Source organism: Podarcis tiliguerta, assembly GCF_965153285.1.
Source record: "Podarcis tiliguerta genome assembly, chromosome: 3".
Lineage (NCBI taxonomy): Eukaryota > Metazoa > Chordata > Lepidosauria > Squamata > Lacertidae > Podarcis > Podarcis tiliguerta.
Window position 1 is genome coordinate 26,509,528 of NC_139536.1, and position 23,681 is coordinate 26,533,208.

Sequence of the window (23,681 nt, forward strand, 5' to 3'; positions counted from 1 at the left end):
ACTGTGCCTTTGTAAGCCTTGGGCATGTCTGGAGAAGTTCTCTGTGACTTTGTCCCCCTGACTCATGCTAGTATTATTATATAGCCATGCTATGGAACACGTGATCAGAATCCTAAGAACTTCTTGAGCTCTTGGACCCCTTCTTTAGCAATTGCTCCCAACATACCCATATGGTTCAGCTGGGAGAAAGACCTATGTAGATCCAGTTTAGCTAAATAAACTCCCCAAATGCTTGAGTATGTATTGTGGGGTTATGACTAAGGTTGCCATATTCCTACACCTGAAAACCAGGACATGTCAGGAATTTTCCTGACGAATGGCAAGCCCAGTTATGACTTATCTATTTAAGCATATTGGGATTTTGCTGTTGTCAATCACTTCAGTGGTCCTTCTTGGTGCTGAAAGGTGGTATAAAATGCTTTGATAACTACAAATAGATATCTCTGCCTGCCAGAATTATGAATGAACTGAATTGTTGTACAAATTGGTTTTTGGAATTGCTATCCGTACTGTTCATTATTATATGACTGTGATACACCAATAGCTCCATAGCAGAGAAGGGCATACACTTGTTCTCTGCCATCCCAGAGGGCAGGACTAGATCTAACGGACTTTACTTAGAGGAATTTAGATTTAGGAGCATATAAACCTACCTTCTGCTTAGTTGGATCATTAGTGCATCTGGCTCAGTGTTGTCTCAGTAGCTCTCTAGGCTTCTGGACAGGTGGCCTTTCCCAGTCCTACCTGGAGACGATGGGCATTGAACTTGTGGCTTCTGTATGCAGAGCAAATAATCTACCACTGAGCTATGGCCCTTTCAGTCTAACATTCAGTGGAAACCTGGTGTGGTGGGGCAGTGCCACAGAAACACCCTCCAGACACTGACATTGATGTAGCTTATTTAGTTGGAGCTGGGACTGGGTGGCAGTGAGGCCAGGGCTGATGGAGCCATTCTATTGGTGCATTCAGACAGCGCTGACCTCACTGCTGCACAGCCCAGTGTCTGTCCAGGTAAGCTATGGATTGGTATTGGCAAGGCAGCTCCCCAGCATTGCCTCCACCACACCAGCTGCTCCTGCTCTGTTAGGGATGCTTGAGTATTGGATTTCCTGCATCAAGCAAAGGGTTGGACTACGTGGCCTAAAAGAGAATGGATAATAATTGAAACGGGATAAGTAACTGGGACAAGCTTTTCAAGTGTTTATAATCTGCTCAGGTTTCTGGACCCTAAGTGTATGGGATATTGGGTTGGGGATAGTATCCTTTAATTATTTAGCTAGGGAAAGCTTTCTTTTATTTTTTTGTTTCCATATATTCATATTTAGTATCTGTTCGATATTGTTATTTTGAGGACTGGTTTATTGTATTTGATTGTAATTTGATTGTATGTTTTGTTGCATTGATATAGTATTTATCACTTTGGGGCCTTTGGGTTAAAAAGTTGTGTGCATGCATGCCATAGCTGTCAACTTTCAGATTTGAAAATAAGGGAACAGCAGCCTCGAAAATAAGGGGCCAGCAGCCTCACCTGTCCGGGGGACAGTCTACGGGATATCTAACAATCAGGGATAGCAGCGGGAAGCATCAGGAAATGGCGCTGGAATAAGGAAATTTCCCACAAAAAAAGGGAAGGTTGACAGCTATGGTGCATGCACAGAGAATACACACAGACAGAGAGAGAATAGAATCGTGGAGTATATGCCTTTTGTCTACCCCATGAGCTATTCTGGAAGCACAACTACTCATAGGAAAGGGCATATTAGTGTCCCAATCCGAGGCTGGTGCAAATATGTACCAGAAATAATATTGGAGTTTGTATGCAAGTGAATAAATCCTATTTGTGGTGCTACAAGTGAACCTGGTGCAAAGGGATGTGATGCTAAGTATGTAGACATAGAAAGGCTTCCTTTTTAACATGGTGCTGGGTAGGCAAGAATTACTCATCCATGCCTAAAATTGTATTTTAAGCTGGGCCCTCAGCTTTTATATGTGCAGTGGTAGCACACCATTAAAGTATCTGGCTGGGCTGGTAATCCCTGGTGTTCTTACAGCGCTGACAGAGGCAAGGCTACATGTTTGTATAAGAAGCGAGGCACATGCAATGTTATATGGGGCGGTTCTTCTTGCTCGCTTTTCATTACATGTAAATTGGACCTGAGGTTAATTGAAATGAGTGGTTCTTACATCTGTGTAATGGGTCTGATGTGGATATGCTCCCAGTGTTTCCATGATCGGGGGTGCAAGTCTGTAAATCTAAGCACCCTTGTTTTGAAATGAGTTCCATTAAAACCAGATCAGTGGAACTTAATGCAAAATTTGGAACTGGTGTCTAAAATAGCATTTATCAAGTGTGCAACTACAGATTCAATGAAATAAAGGTTTAGGAACTTTTAGGCCTGCAGGATTTTACCTAAGTTAATAAAGTTAATAATAAATAAATAAATAAATAAATAAATAATAAAGTTAGCACTCTTTTGTGATACAGCTTTAAAAATCAGTTCTCAATGAAGCAATGAAAAGTAAAGTTCGTTCTTTATTATACTTTCCAGCTGCACTGAACATCTTTATTTCAAACAAATTGTTTTGAGCATGTATTTTTATTTTATTCAAAATCTTAAATATGTAACATTGACATTAATATTCCAGTATTTTCTCCAGAAATGTACAGGACATCCTTATCCATAAAGCAATTTACTTCGGTCCAAGTTAGACAGCTCTCAAGAGTTGTTTTAATCATGAGTAATGAAGCAGGCAAGTGCATAAATACAATTTAGTGTGTAGGACCTCATTGATTTTATTGGCTGTTTCAACATTGAAACCTGTGGTTTCAGAGTTTTTATTCACAGAAGCATAACTCGACCAGGTCTTTCAAAAGGTTAACCCTAAATATGTTCCTAGTGTCAAAATCCCAGATATGCATTTTACTTGCTTGCTTGCTTGCTTGCTTATTTATTTATTTATTTTCAATCCCATCATTCCTCCCAAAGGAGTCTTAATTAGCAAACAATAAAACAGATAGATGATAGATAGATGATAGATAGATAGATAGATAGATAGATATAGATAGATAGATAGATGATAGATAGGTTTGTGTGTGTGTGTGTGTGTGTGTGTGTGTGTGTGTGACAAACAGAGAGAGAGAGAGTGCATTTAAAAGCAGTTGAATATGCTAACAGTTAAATAACAAGAAACAGTATATTTTTCTATCAAATGCCTTGGTGAACAGGATTTTTTTGGATTGCACCTGAATAGTCTAAGCCAGTTAAGGCTAGTGCTAACACCTTGCCTTGGACCTGTTAGCTTACTGACAGCCAATGGGATGCTTTCAGGAATAGTTACACATGGTCACCAACCTGGCAGCCTCATTCTGCACTATGCAGTTTCCTCTTATTGATAAAGTCTCCCAAGGCTATTCTCATGGGGTTCTCCTACATATTACCAGAACCACCTCTGCCTGCTCAGTCCGGGAAGAGGTTGTGCAGTAAGGTGGGTGGTAGACTTGTCTTTGCAATCTGACACTGAAGTACAAACACTTACATCCAGCTCCCAGATGGATTGGTTTCTTGGTGAGAATGATGGAATTTATGTGGATGATTGCCAAGCCTCCCCTCTGGTCTGTACTGTTGCTATACTGAGTACCCAGGCAGGCAAAATCAGGAAGGTCACAAAACCCCTAGCATGCTCAGCTAGGTCTCAGTAATCCACACCAGGCCAGCTACCTCATCCAGGATGAAATAATGAATGAGAGTTGCTTTCTTGGCATTAATTAAGAGCACCATCAGGTGGCAGGGTGGTATCTAAACATCATGGCTACTCAAGTCTCTACGTATGTGGGTGTGGGTGGCTAGGTGTCTGAGCAGGAATAACCGATGTTAAGTGTCTGCCATCTTCTCTCTTATGATGATACCCTCCATTCCATACCTTCCTCTCTGCAAGAACCTGGAAATATCAGAAGTTCTCCCACTTGCCTCCTCTGACCCAGGCATATGTTTTTGTTTTCACCATCTTCCATGAAGCAACCACTCAATAGGAGGGGGAGGTTTACCTGGCACCTGTTGACTTTCTAGAGTGTATCACGCTTCTGTTCAAAGTGCCTTTCATTAGCCACAATAATCAAAGCCAGCCATGGCCTTTAGTGTTAGATCAGAGATGGAAGCTTCAGGCAGTTTGGAGTCCCAGGAATGCAAAATGTGACCTATACAGCAAGAGAGGAGGAAACAAAATGCTATGCTGTTAGATCTCCCAGGCTCTAAGTATATGTTGCATTGTATAATAGCCATTAAATGCCATGTGATAGTTCTCAGTTAGGATCAAGAGAATTTTCAGGAAACTTGAATTTAGAGGCTTTCTCTGCCCTCTAACATCAACAGTTAGCCTCTGCATTAAACCTCTAGGGACACAACAATCAAACCCTTGATTTCGTAGCAATATAAGACATGAAAAGTAACCAAGAGTTGCAAAAATGAGTAATATTTTGAATTTAATTATATTTCAAACTTAGGTTAGATGCTGCTAAAAGTGAAGCCAGTTGAATAACGCCACCCAAAATTTCTGTCTGTCTCTCTCTTTATCAGCTGACATTTGAAAAGTTACTTTATCTTCACAAACCATACAAAACACTGTATTCTAACATTCTTGTTTATGTTTCATAAATATTGACAAATATTGACAAATATCTCTTTAAACTTGCAGCAAGTAGTGGCAGCAATAAATGCAGGAGTCAATCCTAAAGGAAACACGTCTAACAGTCATTGGGATTTGGGAAGTTCCTTCTTCTTTGCTGGCACTGTTATTACCACCATAGGTAGGATAAAACTTATTATTCTATTTTGAAGAGTGTATTACCTAAAACAAATTTAGTTTAAAATATATGTTTTCGTTTGGCAGATTTTGTTTGTCTATTTTAATAGTGCTTTTATATTTTAAGTTCAGATATGTTGGCAACAACAGTTTTCATTAGACATGCACACTTACATTTATAAGATTCAATAATGATATAAAAACTTTAATAGAAAGTAGGTTTATATGAAAGGTGAAGGTGGCAGTTCCTTAGTGCACTGTTTACACCAACTACTTGATAGCTTGTGCTTTAAGCTGTAGATTTGGGTCTCTAGAAGTGACATAATTCTAGACAAATATTGTCTAGAATTAATATATATGTTCAATGTTTTCAACATTCTAAGTAATCAGCCTGTTTGGGAAATGCATTTTTATTATAAAGCTGTAGCAGGCAAACTCAAATTTAACCATAGTGGGTTGTATTAGGCTTGTAGTAGTGTGCAACAGCTCATGACAAATATTCTTCATAACCTTGTTCATGTTGTGCATCCTTCACTTCAGATGCTCAATGGACAGCAGCACCATGCCAAACTAGACACAATGATGGCAGGTTCATGTGTTTAAATATGCATTTTGCCCCAGTCACAGAGAAGGAGGGATGAGGGATGAGGCAGCTCCATATTTGACAGCAAAATGGACACACAGAGGAGGAGTGTAGACTTCCCCCTTCCCTGTGAAGGAGGCAGAAGTTTGCAATGTTATGAATGGCACGAAGAAAGGGAACTGGGAAAAAAGATCACTAGAAATATTATTGAACATTAGCTTCCTCAGGGTAACTGATTGGCAGTTGTTTAAGGGCATGCAACCCTTGGTAGATGCAGGGGCGACCTGGCCCATTTTGCCACTTGGGGCAAAATGTGAAAGTGCTGCTCTGTGCATGTGCTGCATGCTATGTGCTACTCACTCCTCTGGTTGCCCCTGCCAAAGCCTCACTTCCAGGATCAGGCGGCTGCAGCTTCCAGGTTCTGGCAAGATCTTGCAAGAGCCCTGTGACATTGACCTGCAGGACTCTCACAAGATTTTGCTAGAAACCGGAAGCTGCCACGGCCACTTCTGTTTGCTTCTCTGGTGGTGGTGCGGGTGCCCCTTGGATTCTGCCACCTGAGGCAGCTGCCTCAGTCTGGGCTTATAGTATTGTCTCTATAACAACCTGTTTTAGAGCTGGCTTGCTTAAACTGTCTTCTGAATGCCCTACAGTCACTAATGCACATCAGTTGCTTTGAATATGGAACAGCCTTCAGTATTGAATAGGATAATGTATGTTTAATGGTAGCTCCTCCTGAGGCTTTGCAATAAATTCAAATCCCACACTAGGTGTGACGATCTCCAGCTTTCTTCTGGTCTTTACAATATAAGGTCGTGCAAAGCTACTTCAAGTCCTGAAACTAAAAAGATAGCAAGCAATTATTGGCATTCTGGAAGGTATGCCATGGTTGATGGCAGGTTTGAGCTAGCACTTAGCAGACTAAAGTAAATCCTTGTAGATCCACATTTGTGATTAGAGACCTGGTCTATGAGTTCAAACGAAATTTTATTGTAAATAATGTTTCTCTCTCTAGTCTATGTCCCCTGTGGGCACAAGCATTTCTTCTGAGGTCAGAACATTTTCTATCTTGTTATGTAGTTTATTGATTCAGCTGAACAATGGGGAATTGTACTATTAACCCTCTTCCTGCTGGCAGGGTTTTACTGCATTCATATGAAATATGTGCAGAGCTGCAAATTTGAGCTGGGTATCAGTGGTTTGATGTGTGGCCTGTCCTGCTTGCAACTGATCACGCTGTTTGAGGCCCTGAAGCTTCTAGGTCTGCATGCGTACAAACCCTAACAGTTGTAACAGTGTCTGTTGCGTGTAAACAAAAATGTGGCAATCAGGACTTGAAGTGCCAGTAGAAGCAAGAACTGTGGTAGCCATGAGAATGGGAATGATGCCAATGGAGTGTTTGAGCATGTGATAGTAGATCATAACATTCCTCTTATTTTCAAATGTTGGAACAATTATATGCATTAGCTCAGAAGTTTGAGCTGATATGTATTAAGTTTGAGCTTGTATGTATTAGCATCAAAAGTTTGATGGAGGTAGAGTTAAGGTTTCTTCATTGTTGTGAGGTGGGCATGGTGATGTATGTGGATTTTTCTTTCAATTAAACATGTCTACAGCGCTGGCTGCCTAAGTTTCCTGATCTGAAAAAAAAAAAAAACCCATGGAAGGAGTTGCCTCATAACATCTTTCTCTTCGTTCCTCAACTTTAATTGAAGTATGGGAAACCAGGAAGGCTGGCTAATGAAAGCATGGGATTGGGCTACTCACTGGTTTTGTTTTTAAACCCGTCTGTTCCTTTGACCTTAAAAAAATTGCACAGGCTTTTAAAAATCAACAATGTAAAAAGACCTCGCTTAAAAAAATAACGGTGAACAGGCATCAGACACATATGCTTGCAGTTGAAGATGTCATGGGGTTTCTTTAAGGAAAGGCAATCACACAGGAAGGTTGCAGAGTGCAGACCAGCAGAGAGATTTGTAGATTGAAAGAAAATCCACTCACAAAGACCTGTTGTCCACTTGGAGATAAAGTAAACAAATGAAACATTGCCCCCACCCATGAGAATGTCACTAACATTTTTTCACTAGGAATGGACTGCTGTGGCGTCTGTTGTGTCACTGATGCTTACCTGGAGATGAAGAGTGAGGGATGAGGCAGCAGTGAGAATGGCTCCACGACTGCATTTGTACAGCCTCAGTCTGATTCTCCTGCAGGTGCACTTTTACTGCTCCAACCTTGCTGACTCTCCCTTCTTTCTCTTGGTAAGGATCTGTGATGCACCAGATCGGAGGTCAAGTCAGCAGTGGTGCCCCATCATGCCATCTGCTCCTGTTTCTCACCTCTTGGATAATTTTGCATGCAAAGTCTCTTTTCATTAATTAATGGAGAATGCTAAGTACACTAGCTATGTTCACATAAACTAGGTTATGTACACTTAGCAAATCTTCCAAATTATGCTGATGCAAGTTCCTTTGATACATCCTTCTCATTGGTGCAAGGAACAAAAGCTACCTTTAAAAATGCACAAAATGTTGCAACACTATGTTCTCTGGAAGCCAGAACTGTCCTGTTAATGAGGGAAAGAGGAAGAGAGAGCTTACGTTACAGCTTCTGGTTTTGCATATGTTGAGTACCACTTTATTAAGCAAAGTGCCAAGGGAAAGTCTGAATGAACTGTAGTGTTGTGAAATGTTAGGCAAATATTCTACTTGACCATTTTGAACAAGTGAAAATTCTGCCTGATAAAAGAATCCAGGGAAATAGTTTTCAGATCATGAGTTCTAAGACCCAATTATCACATTATTGAACTGGGAGGACACCAACTGGAAAACTGACCTTGTTTCCGATTCAGCCCCAAGTCACTTAGGCAATGTATTTTGTTTCCTTCAACAATTTATATGCTGCCTAACACTGTAGTGCATAACAAGGTTACACAAGGTACAATATAGATAAAATCAGTTAAAACACACATCATCCATGCTCAGGACTTAGAAACGTTAGAAGCTTCCAAATAATAATAATAATAATAATAATAATACCTTTATTGTCAATGTACAACCTGTGTACAATGAAATTAAAAGAGCTATTTGAGCATGGAACAGACTGCCTTGGGTGGAGGTTGTGGACTTTTCTTTTGCTGGAAGTGTTTAAACCTCACAACAATAAAGCAGGCTTGACTTCACATCCAGCGAAGATCTAACAACAGAATCCCATGCATGTATATACTCAGATGAAAGTCCTGTTGTGTTCAGTGGTGCTTTACTCCCAAGAAAGAAAGTTTGTGTTCAGCTAACTTCCAGGAAAGTGTGCTTAGGATTGCAGCCTTAATCATGGTGTGTTGTGCTAGACATATAGACACTCCATTGGAGTCACTGTGCGCTATGTTACATCTTTTCCTGGTTCAAGTGTTGTTGTTGTTGTTGTTGTTTTGGAGTACATGTAATTTGAAAACAATTGTGCGGATCGTTATGAGTTGTAATCGCCTGGAATGAGGCACAAAGGTGGGAAATATTTAAATAAATAAATACCAAGTAATTCCTAATCGAGCTTATGGGGATTCTCCCCATCCTTATCTTGACCACTGCACATGTGACCACATAAGCAAGTATCCGTTCCATCCAAACAAGACTTGTGGGGTTTTGGTGGTTATGGTGAGGGAGCAGAGTTATACTGATTTGGGTAACTTTCTTTCATTTTCTTTGTCTCTCCCTGCCACTCTTCTTGCAGAAACTGACCAAGTCTGGAATGAAGTCTTGTCTTGGCTAGAGTAGGTTTGAGGGGGGGGGGGGGTACAACAGAGTGGCAGTACAGACAAAATAGTATCTTCAGTTCTGAAGTGTTTTGAAAGCTAGTACGTATTTCTCAAGGGAAACAATGGTTTACCAACAAGTAAAGCAGCTGAGTTTGCTCACCTGCTCAACAGGCTACAACCTTCTGTTATATACAGTGCTTTTTTTCCTAAAAAAAATGTTTAGGGGTACTCTCATTTTCCTACTCATATTGAAATACTGCCCTTCAATGAGGCCAAACTTAGATTCAGAAAATGTTTAAGGGTATGTGTACCCCTGTGTCCCCCTAGAAAAAAGCACTAATTGTGTGTGTGTGTATAGTCACTTTTCCAAGTTGAGGCAATATAACGTCTCAAATATGTTAAACAGGGCTAGTCACTGACAAAGATGAAATAATATAGTTAAGAATGAAACCCCAAAGATTATAATCTCTCCTCCTCCTCCTCCTCCTCTTCTTCTTCCTCTTCCTCTTCTTCTTCAGTATTCTTAGTATATCTTAGTATATCTATGCTGTTTCTCTTTTTATGATTCTCAACTACTCTCCCCTTCCAACATCCTCTTTTCTCCTTGAGTATTGATTCTTTTTGACCTTGCATTCACTGTTTCATGCAGTCAAAGATCACATTCTTATACCCCCCCCCCAAATCTTCCTAAATGACACATTCCAAGCTGTATTTACAGATTCCAGAAAAGGGCACCCCCCATCCCCTCCCAGTAACATATTGGAATGTAAAGGGCTAGCAAGGGTCAAATTAAATATGTCCATTTGGAGAATATATGGGAAGAGGGTGCTCCCTGAGGTTGCATGGCATGTGCAAGTAGCAAAACAATAAGCCTGTGTTGGGATAATTATCTACATTTTCTGGCAAGTGTCAGTTGATAATAGCTCTAGAAGCTCATTATATCATGAAGCTATTACCTACTACAGCAGAGCTGGAATTTTGTCATGCTTAAATTTTGGTTCTAAATATGGGCTTTTGACAGTTGATATGAAAACAAACAAAAAAAACAACTCTGAAGCATTTTAATTCTGAAATTGAAATTTTGGAGGTCTTTTTTTAAAAAAATGACCACACCTTTTGAAACATAGTTATTTGTATTTATTTATTCAATATAGTTAAAGCAATAACTTCTGGGGTGGGGGCTTTCTTTAAACTAGTTTACAATGATATATAAATTGAGCATATTTATAACAATATGTATATATAAAAAAAAATGACACAAAATAACCATGAGGTGTTTTGCATGATGCAAGAAGCTAAATCTTGACATAGTAGTGAGATCGTGTTGTATGGTGTGGTTTATTTATATACTACTTCTCAGCCTAAGGTCCCCAAAGCAGTGAACAATATTAATACAAAATAAATATACAGTAATACTACAATACATAAAATACACCAGTCAAAACAATACAAATAGCAACAGAATTTTCAGTGTCCAACCTTGGAGGTGAGTGGGGGAGAATAGAATGTTCCACTAAGTATAGGTCCAAGGAAGGTAATGCATACCAGAAGCAGCCTCCTAACACTTCCAACTCCAGCAGGTGTGGAGAGCCTGTCAAATCCCAGTTGGAACAGATTTCCACAAATGGGGGGGGGGGCACCACTGAAAAAGCCTTCTCCTTTGTGCCTGTAAGCATGAATGCTTTTACAGGTGGGCATACAAGTTCTTAGAAGTTGATTTCTGCATGCAGGAATGCTGATATGGATGGTGGTCATCTGGTCCAAAACCATTTAGGGCTGTAAGGTTAACACCAGCACCATAAATTGAGCACAGAAATGCACTGGCAACCACTGTAACTGATACAACATAGTTATCATATCATACGTTCTTACCGCCAAGCGCCTAGCAGTACCCTGTTGGCTGCATTTTGCATAGATTGAAGTTTCCAAGCCATCATTAAAACTGCATTATACATGGTAGCCTAGGCTGGTGTCGCTAGTGCACGGGTAACTAAAGCATTGCCACAGGGTCACAGTACACCAGAATAAAGTGGTAAAAAGCCCTCCTGGCCACCGCTGTAATCTGAACTTGTCTTGTTAGCACTGAGTTTGGTGGAATTCCCAAGCCCAACATTCTGTTTCTAGGGCGGCTCATTGTTCAAGGACATTCGCAAGCAGATGTGATTGTCTTAGCCACCACTAGTATCTGGTGTTCAGTGGTAATATACTTCCCTTTAGGTCTATGAAGCAGCAGCTGAAGGATTTTCTTGAGCAGGCATTGAAGAGAAGCCCTAAAGAATTCATAAAGCTAAATATGCACTGCTTTTAGTGGTGCCATGACTGGTTCTGTCAAGCAGGCTTGTGGTTTTGTTTGAGTATAGCGACAAGTGGTTGTTCACCTAAGATTGCTCTATTTTTGAATTCTGAGACGCAACACATTTTCCAGAAAAGTTCTTACAGTCAGTAACAGCACTTGAACCCTGACTAACTCTTGCATTCTTTCTTTCCTCTTGGATACTTGGGTTCTTGACCAAACTTTAACAAGACCCTTATAATCCAACATGGCATGCTTCAAGTATCTCTGGATGTATCCCAATTCTGTAATGCTGATTTTCCCTGAAATGATTTCTCATATGCATTCTTTTTTTGTTTTCATTTGAAGTCCCAGATCATATTGGTGTGTTATAGTCCAACACTGAAAAGAGCAAGGATCAATTCACACAAATGATCTAGGTGCTTGAGGCAGAAAATCCAATTAAAGCTTCTGCTTCTCACAAAAAATGTATAACATAATGCAAATTTGGCTACCTCAATCTGCTCACACCTTAAAGCAGAGGTGGGGAGCCTGTGGCTCTCCACATGTTTCTGGACCACAACTCCAATCATTCCTGACCACTGGTCATACTGGCTAGGGGTGATGGGAGTTGGAGACCAACAACCTCTGGAAGACCACAGGTTTCCCATAATCATATGTCATAGTTTCACTATCCTTCTGCAACTATGCTGGAACTGTACTACAATAAGGGATTTAGGAATCCTGTACTTAAATATATATCTATATTCCAAAAATGAAATACAATTAGTCAAACCTTTTCCGATATATAATTCCCAGATAATCAACTTCCTTTCCACCCTTCCATAGTTTCCTCTAATTATCTATTGCTGCTGCATTTTATAGATAATCTATACCTTCTTCCTCCACCTTATTCTCAGAAAAACTTTTACTGCTGAGCTTATTCCAAACCTGCAAGCATCTTAACATGCTTATGATAATTTTAAAAATAATCTACAAACATTTTCCAATCCTCCTTGAAGGCTGCCTCGTCTTGTTCTCTAATTTATTTTACTTGTTAAACTTGCTAATTCAGCATATTTCATCAATTTCAACTTCCACTCTTCTTTCGTAGGAGCTTCATCCTCCCACCATTTTGGGGCATATAGTACTCTTGCTGTAGTAGTCACATACAGAAACAAACTCCTTTGATTATTTGGTACATCAAGTCCAATTATCCATAGGAGAAAAGTTTCTGGTCTTTTTGGGAGAGTCCTCTGAAATATTTTTTTTGCCGTCTCATGTATCATCTCCCAAAATCCCTTTGCTACTCTACTACATATGATAAAATGTACCAGCAAATGTACCTATCCTTATTCAGTTCTTAACTCAGGGATAGGATTGCACTGGTCAGAAAAGCTGGGTTAATATTCTATATATTTTTAGTAACTGAATTTTTGAAACTTGGATATTTTCTCTTGAGTTAATGGTTCAGGACTCTTTTCTTCTGAATCATCATTGCATTTGGGAAGAAATACTTCTCCAAACCCCAGTTAAAGGGCTCTCAAAAACTGTAGTGGCTTTTATAGGAGAGCTGAAGTAAATCTATCCTTTATTTGCTTGATTCTTGCCATGTTTTCAGAACTAGAACTGCTGGTACCTTCTGTCCCCTATGCTTTATGAAATCACTAATGTGCCAATTCTAATCCTTGCACAGATGTGCCAGCTATAGCCTTTTGTTGATACCTTACAAGTTTACAAAGCTATTCTTAATTTCTGATTTAAACATTTGCATGTTTGCACACCTGTCTTTTTATGCCATCTTAGTGCATGGTTAATGTAACCATTAACTTGCCCCACACACTTTTTTAAAAAAATAAAAAATAAATCTGTCCTGCAGGTGATCAAACTTTTCTAAAAATAGCACACTGGGCTAATTAAAATGGAGTTGTCCCTTTTTATCACATGCTGTGGAAGTCATGAACCCTGAGTGGCAAATATATAATTACAAGGTGCAATGTAATAGCTTATAATTCAGTTTAGACATCTGTTTAATGAATAGGAAGCAGATAGTGTTGCAGTTTGTCAGTCACATGGATAATTGATCAAAACAAAACATGCCAGACCAAAGGCTCTTTTATTTTTTCATGTGCTAATAGATTGCAGGGGGAAGAGATTTAAGTCCTGCATGCACATGTTCCTTAATTGTGTGCCAGTTTATGCGCCAACTGAGAACTGCATCTGCAGTTTAATCTGGGGACCAATTAACACGCTGCCCTTGATATGGATGCTCCATGCCAGCTGAGCATGTCCTCATCAGAAAGTTCAGGCAGGACCTCTGAACACCCCATGATTTAAGGTTGATGTAAAGGTTACTGTTATAGCAGTTCTGCCTAGCAGTTACCAATGAAACTATAGATGGCATCTTGAGCTCATCCACACTTACCTTTCCTCCATTCTTTCCAGGTGGTGTCCACTCTTTAAAGTTTTGTGTCCAAGTTCCCTTTATTGCCTTTTTTCTTTGCTCCAGAGCTATCCCCACGAAAACCCGCTTTTTAAAGTTCAACTGGAACAAATGGCAATCTGTGGAGAACCCAAATTGACATTTGCCCCAATTGAGCACTAAAGAATGGATTTTCACAGAGAAAGCTGTGGGGCAAAAGCCTTAAGTGTGGACCTGTGCCTGGAAACAGCAAGGTGAAAGGCAAGTGTGAATAAGCCCTCAGTTGCTGCATTGCTACAGAGTTGAGCAGCTTTTGACTGCCATGTGCATCCTGTTTAGTTCAGACATAGCAAACAGTGTTTTTTGTTCTAAAACTAGAATATAAAGCCAGGAACAGATCTCCATCCATGAAGATAAAAGCACAAAGCATATATTGAATCCAGCTCACGCAGACCTCCTTTCACTCCAAATTATTCATTTGAGAATTATAATTTTTTTCAGAGAAGCTTCAGAACTTCCATTGGGGAATGAAAACAAATGCTATAAATGGGCTGCAAAAGGGAAATCTTACTTCATCATTGTTTTGGAGTTCACTGATGGTGTCAACAAACATGTAGCTTGGGGTGATCTCATAGCTGTAAAATAGCTGGAGTTACAAAAGTATGTTTTAGACTTTGTTCCAGGAAGCTTATCAGAGGAACTATAGTGAAAATATCAATTATGGTGGTCAAACGTCCTTGAAAAAAAGGTTGTCCTCCTCCACTACCACCACCCATGGAGTATGTAGCCATGGAGGAGTGTTGGGTATTTTACATTGTGCACTCTCAATCTACTTGTGGTGTTGGTGAGTACCATTGGGATTAGCTTAAACAGCCCAGAATCCCCTGCAACATGAGGGGAGTCATTGTAGACCAATCAATATGGAAAGTATTCCCTGGTCTTAATGCCACTTAAAAGTCTGTGTTAGCATATGGATAGCATAATAAAGTGATGTACTGTTACAAAAAGAAGTGGGAAGAAAACTTCCAACCTATGCCAAATTTAACTGACAATCATAAAAAGAGGAAACTGCTTTTATGACAGTAAGGCAGCCGTCTGTCTCCTCGTCACAGACAAGTCCGGTTAAACATGAGGCAACTTGGCTGCCAAACACCAGGAAAGCAAATGAGGCAGACGTGCCAGATTTACAGTGCCTTCCATTATTATTCTACCCTGACCTCTAAAACCAGTTATGGGAATGCTACACATATCTGCAATTTGCAGATTGCATTATCAATATTTATCTGTTTATTTAAAACATTTACAGAGTACCTTGCTGCCAGATGAGAGGTCTCCATGGTAACTTACAATAATACAAGAAACTTCTAGTTTTTGAGGGGGTTTTTCAAGGCAACTATTAAGTTGTGGGTGAACATATCAGATGACATAGCAATTCTTCAGACAGCTCTTGTTTATTCACAGGCCAGAACAGAATAGGGCTGAAGGATTCAGCCAACCTGCTTATATAAAGCTCAACTACATGGCAACAGTAACAACTTTCTGTAACTATCCAATCACTGAACGTCACTTTCAATTCCTTATTTGCATATGCGGACCTGAGTGAAAACTATCTACAGCATCCCCCTGCTGGCCCAGGGTGAGAACTTCAGTACATAACAGCAACATTGAGCAGTTGGGAGGTCTCTGTTTCCCCTTTGCCAGTGTACTGTTTCTTCTTGGCACCCAGCACAAAACTGGGCCAGGTACCTGGCGGTCCTTTCAGAAAGGTGTAGCAGATTCAGGGGAGGTAGCTGCTTGAGGTGGGCTGGTCTGTACACCCCAAATCTGCTCTCATAAATGAATTGTCTTTGAGGGGGACCCATCGTGGGTATACAACCTTAGGATTTGCTTATCTTTTGGTGGCAGTAGCTAGATCATTTATAGCCCAACAATGGAAAAACTCAAAGGCTCTGAATGCTGGACTATGGTATTGAAATTTATGGAACATAGTTATAGCTGAAAAACTCACTCACCAAGTAAGACTTCTAAAAGGACCTGAATATCCCAAGTAATTTTATGCAAGAATGGAGTAGCTTTATCATACAGTAGTTACAAAATTGTGGTCATCCCTTATTTGCATATTTGGAAATCAGACTGAGAGGCAATAACTGAGTAACTTGAATGATTTTTCTCGTCTTTGTATGGTATATAATTTTTGTATTACATTTTGTAACCGATATTTCTTAAGGAAAAGAGTTGAAAGGTGTATAGCACTCCCCCTCCCTGCAATTGAGCAGACTTGTCCATTCAAGAGAGCAGCGCTTTTGGGTTCCTTATGGCACCCCTGGCTGAAGCAGGCTAGCCTGCAGTTCTGTTGACATTCAAGTATGGGTAGAATGCTGCTCAAAAGATTTCCGAAATTATTACTGAATTCAAAAACCCCATAGTAATCCAAAATTACTTTTAGAATGGTCCTTGGTAGCTTTTATTGTGTCAGAAAGCAATTTTGGAAAACATAGCTCAAGACATTATTTTCCACATCTCATGCTCTGATTCATTTATATTAACATATCTCTGAACAACCAATGGAACGTGAAAGTGCCTTATGCTACTATTGCTGAGGGGGGCAGGGACGAACACAAGATTGCAAAGAGACAAGCCTCTGTCTTCCTCATCCAGGTAAAACTGGCGATGTCAAGAATGTTTCATTCATTCACCAAATCATTAATTTTTCGTTATGTCTTTCAAGGCCTTGACCCTTCAGCCAAGAATGTTGAAATGTGCAAATTTAAGTACGCATCCAAGTGTTTCAAGGGTCACAAAGTTATTGCCTTAATTGAAACCATGTTTAAAAATAGAATGCCTTGCACTTTGCATAAATAAAATATCTATGTGGATCTGGGATACTGAGCAAGCTTGCCACTTTAGGTTGGAGTCCTTCTACGGAGGGCAGTGGCTCAAAATAGCTGTATTTATTATAGTAGGTCTGGACAGTGCTTGAATATTATGAAAGCTGGATGCTCTTTGTTTCCAGGGCTAGAAAGGAAGTAAAACCTCCCCCTTCAACCACTCCAATGTTGAACGCTTTAGGATAACCCAACTATTTACGCAGCAGCAATGCTCCCTTCCAAGAGAGACATGTTTGTACACCAATTTCTATAACAGCTGGCATTTTCAGACTGAACGTCTTACCTGAGCATTAAAAACCAGCTTCTCCTGCTTTATAGTACTGTTTCATGATATATGATTATTATTTTTTTTGCAGTTTATTGTTGTGAATTGCATGAGAAGGATCGTTGCACATGCATGCTTATTATTATTACATACCGGTACATGTTGGACCTGCAACAAAAAGGTGTGTGCGCACCTCAGCAGTGCCTCCCCCCACCCCCGGTCACTCTGCATTCAGTGGCTGTTGCATATGTTTGTTTGCTCTGGGACTTTTCTGGATGGTGAGAGGAAGGAGGAAACTCTACCTTTTAAAAATGTGCTTGGTGGTGGGATTTTTTTGGTACTTCTGCAAACCTCAGGGCTTCCCTGAGCAGGGTGATATCTCTCTCTCTCTTTCTCTCTTGTTTCTTACTGGAAAAATCTACCAGCTATATAACATAAGGCACACAATGTACTTACCAGATAATAAAATACAGCAAATTCTTCATTCAGCCATGCCATCTACTCATGATGATTTACCACTCCTTAATAGTGAACTCAGGTGGTGAATGTGGATGAGATTACAGCCAAAGCATGACCACCATTTGGGCTTTCAGTCAAAGGCCCACCTACTCCAGCATTCTGTTCACATGGCAGCCATGAGAAGCTTGAAAGGTGGGACCTGAGTTCAACAGCACTCTCCCCAGTTGTGATCCCAGCAACTGGTATTCAGAATCATGCCTCCTCCAATAGTGGAGGCAGAGCATAGCCGTCACAGCTCATAGGCACTTGATAACCTTATCGTCCATGAATGTGTCCAATCCTCTTTTAGAGCTGTCTAAGTTGGTAGAGACATCACCTTGCCAACAAAGGTCTGTATAGTAAAAGCTATGGTTTTCCCAGTAGTGATGTATGGAAGTGAGAGCTGGAGCATAAAGAAGGCTGATCGCCGAAGAATTGATGCTTTTGAATTATGGTGCTGGAGGAGACTCTTGAGAGTCCCATGAACTGCAAGAAGAACAAACCTATCCATTCTGAAGGAAATCAGCCCTGAGTGCTCACTGGAAGGACAGGTCGTGAAGCTGAGGCTCCAATATGGCCACCACATGAGAAGAGAAGACTCCCTGGAAAAGACCCTGATGTTGGAAAAGATTGAGGGCACAAGGAGAAGGGGACGACAGAGGACGAGATGGTTGGATAGTGTTATCGAAGCTACCAGCATGAGTTTGACCAAACTGCGGGAGGCAATTGAAGACAGAAGTGCCTGGTGTGCTCTGGTCCATGGGGTCATGAAGAGTCGGACACGACTAAACGACTAAACAACAACAAAGTTGGTAGCCATCACTGCTTCTTGTAGGAGCCATCACTGCTTCTTGCAATAAACTCAACAGTTTATTGCAAGTACTTCCTTTTGTCTGTCTTAAATCCTCCCAACATTCCGCTTCATTGGCTGCCCATGGGTTTCAGCATTATGACGGGGTGTGTGGTTAACATTTTCTCTTGTGTCTTACTCATAAGTACTCATAAGAGTGTTTTACTCATAAGGGATACGGGTGGCGCTGTGGGTAAAACCTCAGTGCCTAGGACTTGCCGATCGCATGGTCGGCGGTTCGAATCCCCGCGGCGGGGTGCGCTCCCGTCGTTCGGTCCCAGCGCCTGCCAACCTAGCAGTTCGAAAGCACCTCCGGGTGCAAGTAGATAAATAGGGACCGCTTACCAGTGGGAAGGTAAACAGCATTCCGTGTGCTGCGCTGGCTCGCCAGATGCAGCTTGTCACGCTGGCCACGTGACCCAGAAGTGTCTGCGGACAGCGCTAGCTCCCGGCCTATAGAGTGAGATGAGCGCACAACCCTAGAGTCTGGCGAGACTGGCCCGTACGGGCAGGGGTACCTTTACCTTTTACTATTATCTCATGCATGCAAACACAAGAACTTCCATTTTAGCAGGGAGGGAACATCTTAGTTGACCATTACATGCACTTTTTTCAACTTCACAGGAATCTTAAGCTTTTAAAAAAGAGTCAGCATATATAATTGAGGGTGGCATTTGATGTTAGTCCTACTTAGAGAAGACCCATTGAGGTTAATGGACATGAATAACTTGGATTTATTAATTTCAGTGGGTTTTCTCTGAGTAGGCCTTAGCTGATTGCAACCCAGGGTTTTAAAACATTGCCTGCTATGATTACTGCATGCATAACAGTTGCCACATCTAATTTAGTTACAGATAAGTTCCAATGAGTCTAGCAACACTTTAAAGTAAATTTGAATAAGATTGCAGGCAAAACATCTTCCTCTGTTGGTGTTTGCATAGTTAGTTTTTTTATATCAGCAGAGGTCTCACTGTTTCAGAGTCTCTGAATACCAGGCATGTGTAAGTAGATGCTCTGGCAAAGTAGTATATTTCTTCAGTATGTTTGACAACTGAGAGTAATAGATAATGGACAGAGGATAAAAGGCCTTTTCAACCTTGGCTCCCTGTTTGTGGAATGCTCTTTCAGCTGAAGTGATTATGGCACCCTTGGTTCAAGTTTCAAACGGGCTCTGAAAATTCATTTGTTTAGAGCTGCCTTTCCTTAAAGATACTGTTGTTGACTTAAATGGATGCTGAAATCGTTTTAATATATTGTCACTGAAATTATTTAATATGTTGTTTTTACTGGTTTGCTGCAATATGATGCTAAGATCGTTATTCATATTGCTTATGTCATTGCCATTTGACGATAGTGCTATTTTAATGATGGTTTGCTTGTACTTTAGATATTGGGTGTTGTGTTTTTGTTTTTATGGAAGCCACCTTGTAAGGACCACTGTTTTGCTCACAGAAGAGCATTTGAGTCAGTTTCTGGTAAGGACAAATGGTGTTACTGTACTACAGAGATCAAATTCCCATTCTCTTTACAAGAAGTCCCCTTTTAGCATTGGAAAACGAATATGCCTATCTCTTTGTTTGGAGTAATGTAGTAGTGTCAAGTCATTTAACCTCGTGTGATGGATGCTTAGGATGTGCAGTGAAGGAAGCATGTTCTCCTGAGGCCAGCATTCTTGTCACTTTTATTTTATACAGCTATTTGTGGTTCAACCACATGCTGTTGTGCTAGTGGTAGCTAAGAGATAGAATTGTTTTGGAGAACAGCCTTCCTAACTTGCATTGGGGCTGAAATTTACTATCGTGATCATTTTCCAACAGCACTTTTTAAAATTTCCATTTCTTAGCCTGTCTAAGGAGTTCACCTACCTCTTTATCAAATAATTTGTCTACATGACTCAACTAGTATTAATATATTTTGCTGCTGTTCTGGTGCCTGCTGCATTTCCTGTGATTTGTGGTCCTTAATTGTGAGAGCTGCCCTTGTTGTGCTGGTGAATACAATCCATAAACTTTCTATGGCTAAGGGCCAGAAGTATAAAATTATCTCATCAGAATGGCAAGCGCTGCTGTGTGTAGGGATTCCTCATCCATAGATATCACAGCGGTATTGTGAGATCTGGTTAAGCATGGTTGGATATTAAGTGTTAGGGATTGTGAATGGAACAAGCTCCTCCTGGATGTCTCTTGGGGGAAGGGGCTGGTGGTTTTTGCTGTTTGATTGTTTGCTTATTACCCTGCTCTTACCCTAAAGAGCTTAGAGTAGTTTAAGTACAGTTGCCAGGCAATTTACACATGGGGGGGGGGGAAAGCTTGCTTAGTTTCAGCAACAGAACTGCAACATATTCTTTCATACAATTTTTCTGGTAGTCTTAAGTAACATGTTAATCTGCAAGAAAAATAATGCACTTGAAAAGGCCTTGCTTTTGGATGTCTATTTCAAATACCAAAATGTAAATAAAGGGTTCGCCACAATCTGGTTGGTCTTGTGCTCCAGCAAGAAAATCTTGCAACATTGCATGAGTTTATTTCCTTATCTGCAGCTGCTCTCAAGTTTACTCAGTGCTAGAGCCTGATAAGATATTGGGTTGGATTGTTAGACATGGGATACCCCAATAAAAGGGTCCAGGAAGGATACGCTTGGTCCACACAGGGATTTGATGGGCCATGGTAACCTTCTGAATGTTGGGATTGTTCTACTTGATGTATGACAAGGGGCAACCCTCTACTCAGGGTCGATCCACCTTACTGATCAACCAGCAGGTGGGTTGCTTGATACCAGATACATACCTGATGCCTTAGCCAAAACTAGCTTACATCAGTAGTCAATAACGTTGTAGCCAATTTTAATGCAATTCTGACCTTATGTGTCTTATTTATAACCTTAACTTGTCCCAAGATGAGCTCCATGCTTCCTGCACCTGGGTCCTCAAAAATAGGGCATCACCAGCAACATCCTCACCTGTCTTATGAACCACCTTCTTCTCCAGATAACTCAATAGCTTTTTGTCAGTCCACACTGGACAGGCTGGTACTGACATTCATTCATTCATTCATTCATTCATTTGACGATTTTGTATTGCCATGTCATTAAATATCATGGCGATGTACAGCATTAAAACATAAAATACCATTAAAATACTATAGGTGGCTATTAGAAAAATGTCTGCAAATCAAGTCTTCAAAAAGACAGAAGAATGACAAGGGGGAAACATAGCTATGGCCAAGGGGGCTGACTCAGAGTTGTGGCCTGGCTGAAGAAGTTAGTTTCTACTGTATGCAGACTTCCAGGCTTCATAAAAAATAAAGTTTAATTTACCATTAATGCAACTTGTAGTGAATTCATCTATAAAAAGCAGAATACAAGACAATGATAACTGAATTAATTATGTCAATTCCAGTGAAAACATGCAGTGTAGAAGCAGTCCCAGTGCCATTTCGGCCCACCCACCCATTCCACAGCATCTCAGGCACTGGTCCTTTTTCTCTATAGGGCCAGTGCACCAGATGGTGGTTATGCTGTAATGGCTCATTTTGCATTCTGAGTTGACTACATTGCCATGCAGAGCAGCTGTTTGGAAAAAAGTTTGTGATAGTGGCTCATCAACCACCTGTGCTATCCTATTTGATTGCCAGTTTTTTTCTGAAAAAATAAGTTTCCAGACAAGGAAGCATATGGTTTTGTTGCCCCTGAGTTCAAATCACATGGACAACATACTTTAGTTACAACTGCATTGTGGGAGAAGTTCAGTCCCTTATACAAATAACATCTACGATACTACCATCTCTCTTGATATGAGAATGGCTTCCTAGCAGAATGGATGACCCACAACTGCTTAGCTAAACTCCTCTGGAGTTCTTACACCTCAGCATTCCAATCCAGGAATGTTGTATGCAAATGGTAGCTTTCTCTTTCCTCACTTATAACCTATAGTCTTCATACATCTGTCGAAGCTTCTTTTTGTGTAGTCACAGTTTCTCATTACTGGTGTCTTTTCTGCTTGTGGATGCCTTGTATTAAACTATCTCCCATGTGGTACGATAAATGCTTTGCTTAGGAGCATCTGATCCCACAAATCTTCTTGAGGCAATCTTAACTAATTGCAGTAGCTGTTTAGCTCCTGTTGATTTTAATGGCTTTGTTGCATTGGCATGAATTGCATCTCAAGTCATCTCCTGCAAAGCACAATTTCTACCAGCATGAAGATCCATTTCAGATAGTAGATGGAGAGGAGGAGCCACTAAGATCAATCTCCACCCAGAGGCGGAGCTAGCTGTTCCAGCACCTAGAGTGAGTCACATGCTGTGCACCCGGAGGTGGGGCTAGCTGCTGCAGGGGTGGAGCAAGCGTCCCAAGGGGGCGTCGCCTGTGGTGAGCGGCCCAGGGGGGTGGCACAGTGATGTTACCCCCCCCAGGGGTGATACCCAGGGCAGACCACCCCCACCACACCCCTTCCTCTGCCAGTGTCTCCACCCTTCCCAGCAAGTAGTCCCCTTCTGACAGCAGCTAGCCACCTGCATCATTTTCTTACTATTCCTTCTATTCCATTTCTCAGCCAGCCAGATCTAGTTCCCAAAGTGGCTCTGAAACACCTATTAAAATCATGCTATACAAAACATCAACATACAATAGAACCCCCAGTTAAAACATAGAATTTAATAATATAGTAGCAGGGGCACCTAACTCTTAGCTGGTAGACAGATAGGAATCAAACCTCCTGGCTTGGGGATCTGAGCTGCGTGAATATGTCTTTTTAAAGCCTCTAGACGGGAACTATTCTGCTGGAGGGATTCAATTGCATACTGGCAAATTTAAGTTTTTGAGAATAATGTGGATTATAAAGCACTCTGGCACTCCTGTGCAACCAGCCTACTCCCCCCCCCCCAAAAAAAAATCAGATTTATTTATTATGGGAAAGTGATGGGGAAATGCATTAGAAAGTGTGGGTTCACAATTGATTGGACAGGAAGTCACATAAACTCTGCGCAAACAAATGAATACTTAATAAATGGCACACACCATATAACCTCTGTGCAAGCTTTGTGCACACAAATCAGGATAAATACTCAGTAAACTGGTCCTCTGGAGGTAACTTTTCAGAGTCTTTGCTGAGAGCTTAGGATGTCAAAGGCAAGGTTGGGAGGGTGGTAGAATAAGAGATGTAATGTTCTATCTGTGGCAGAAGGAAAACACTGTTGATTCTGTAATTTTATGCAATGTATCTCAATCAGCTGGCTTTGTCCATCTTTATGATAGAAAAGCTGAAGTTTGACTAGAAAATTATTCAACATAGTAGTGAGTTGCACAGGATTTAAATGAAAACTTTAGGAGCCAAGCTATTCTACTGTATCATGC

The 23,681-nt window shown here is 40.7% G+C and overlaps 1 protein-coding gene across 5 annotated transcripts in view; it reads left to right on the forward strand.

Annotated features, from left to right (window-relative positions):
• Positions 1-23,681, forward strand: part of KCNK2 (potassium two pore domain channel subfamily K member 2) — a 125,565-nt gene that overhangs the window by 54,883 nt on the left and 47,001 nt on the right. For all 5 annotated transcript variants that reach the window (XM_083433358.1, XM_083433359.1, XM_083433362.1 and 2 more), the window contains exon 3: positions 4,693-4,804. In XM_083433358.1, the coding sequence (XP_083289484.1) occupies positions 4,693-4,804 (112 nt within the window). The remainder of the gene's footprint in view (positions 1-4,692; positions 4,805-23,681) is intronic.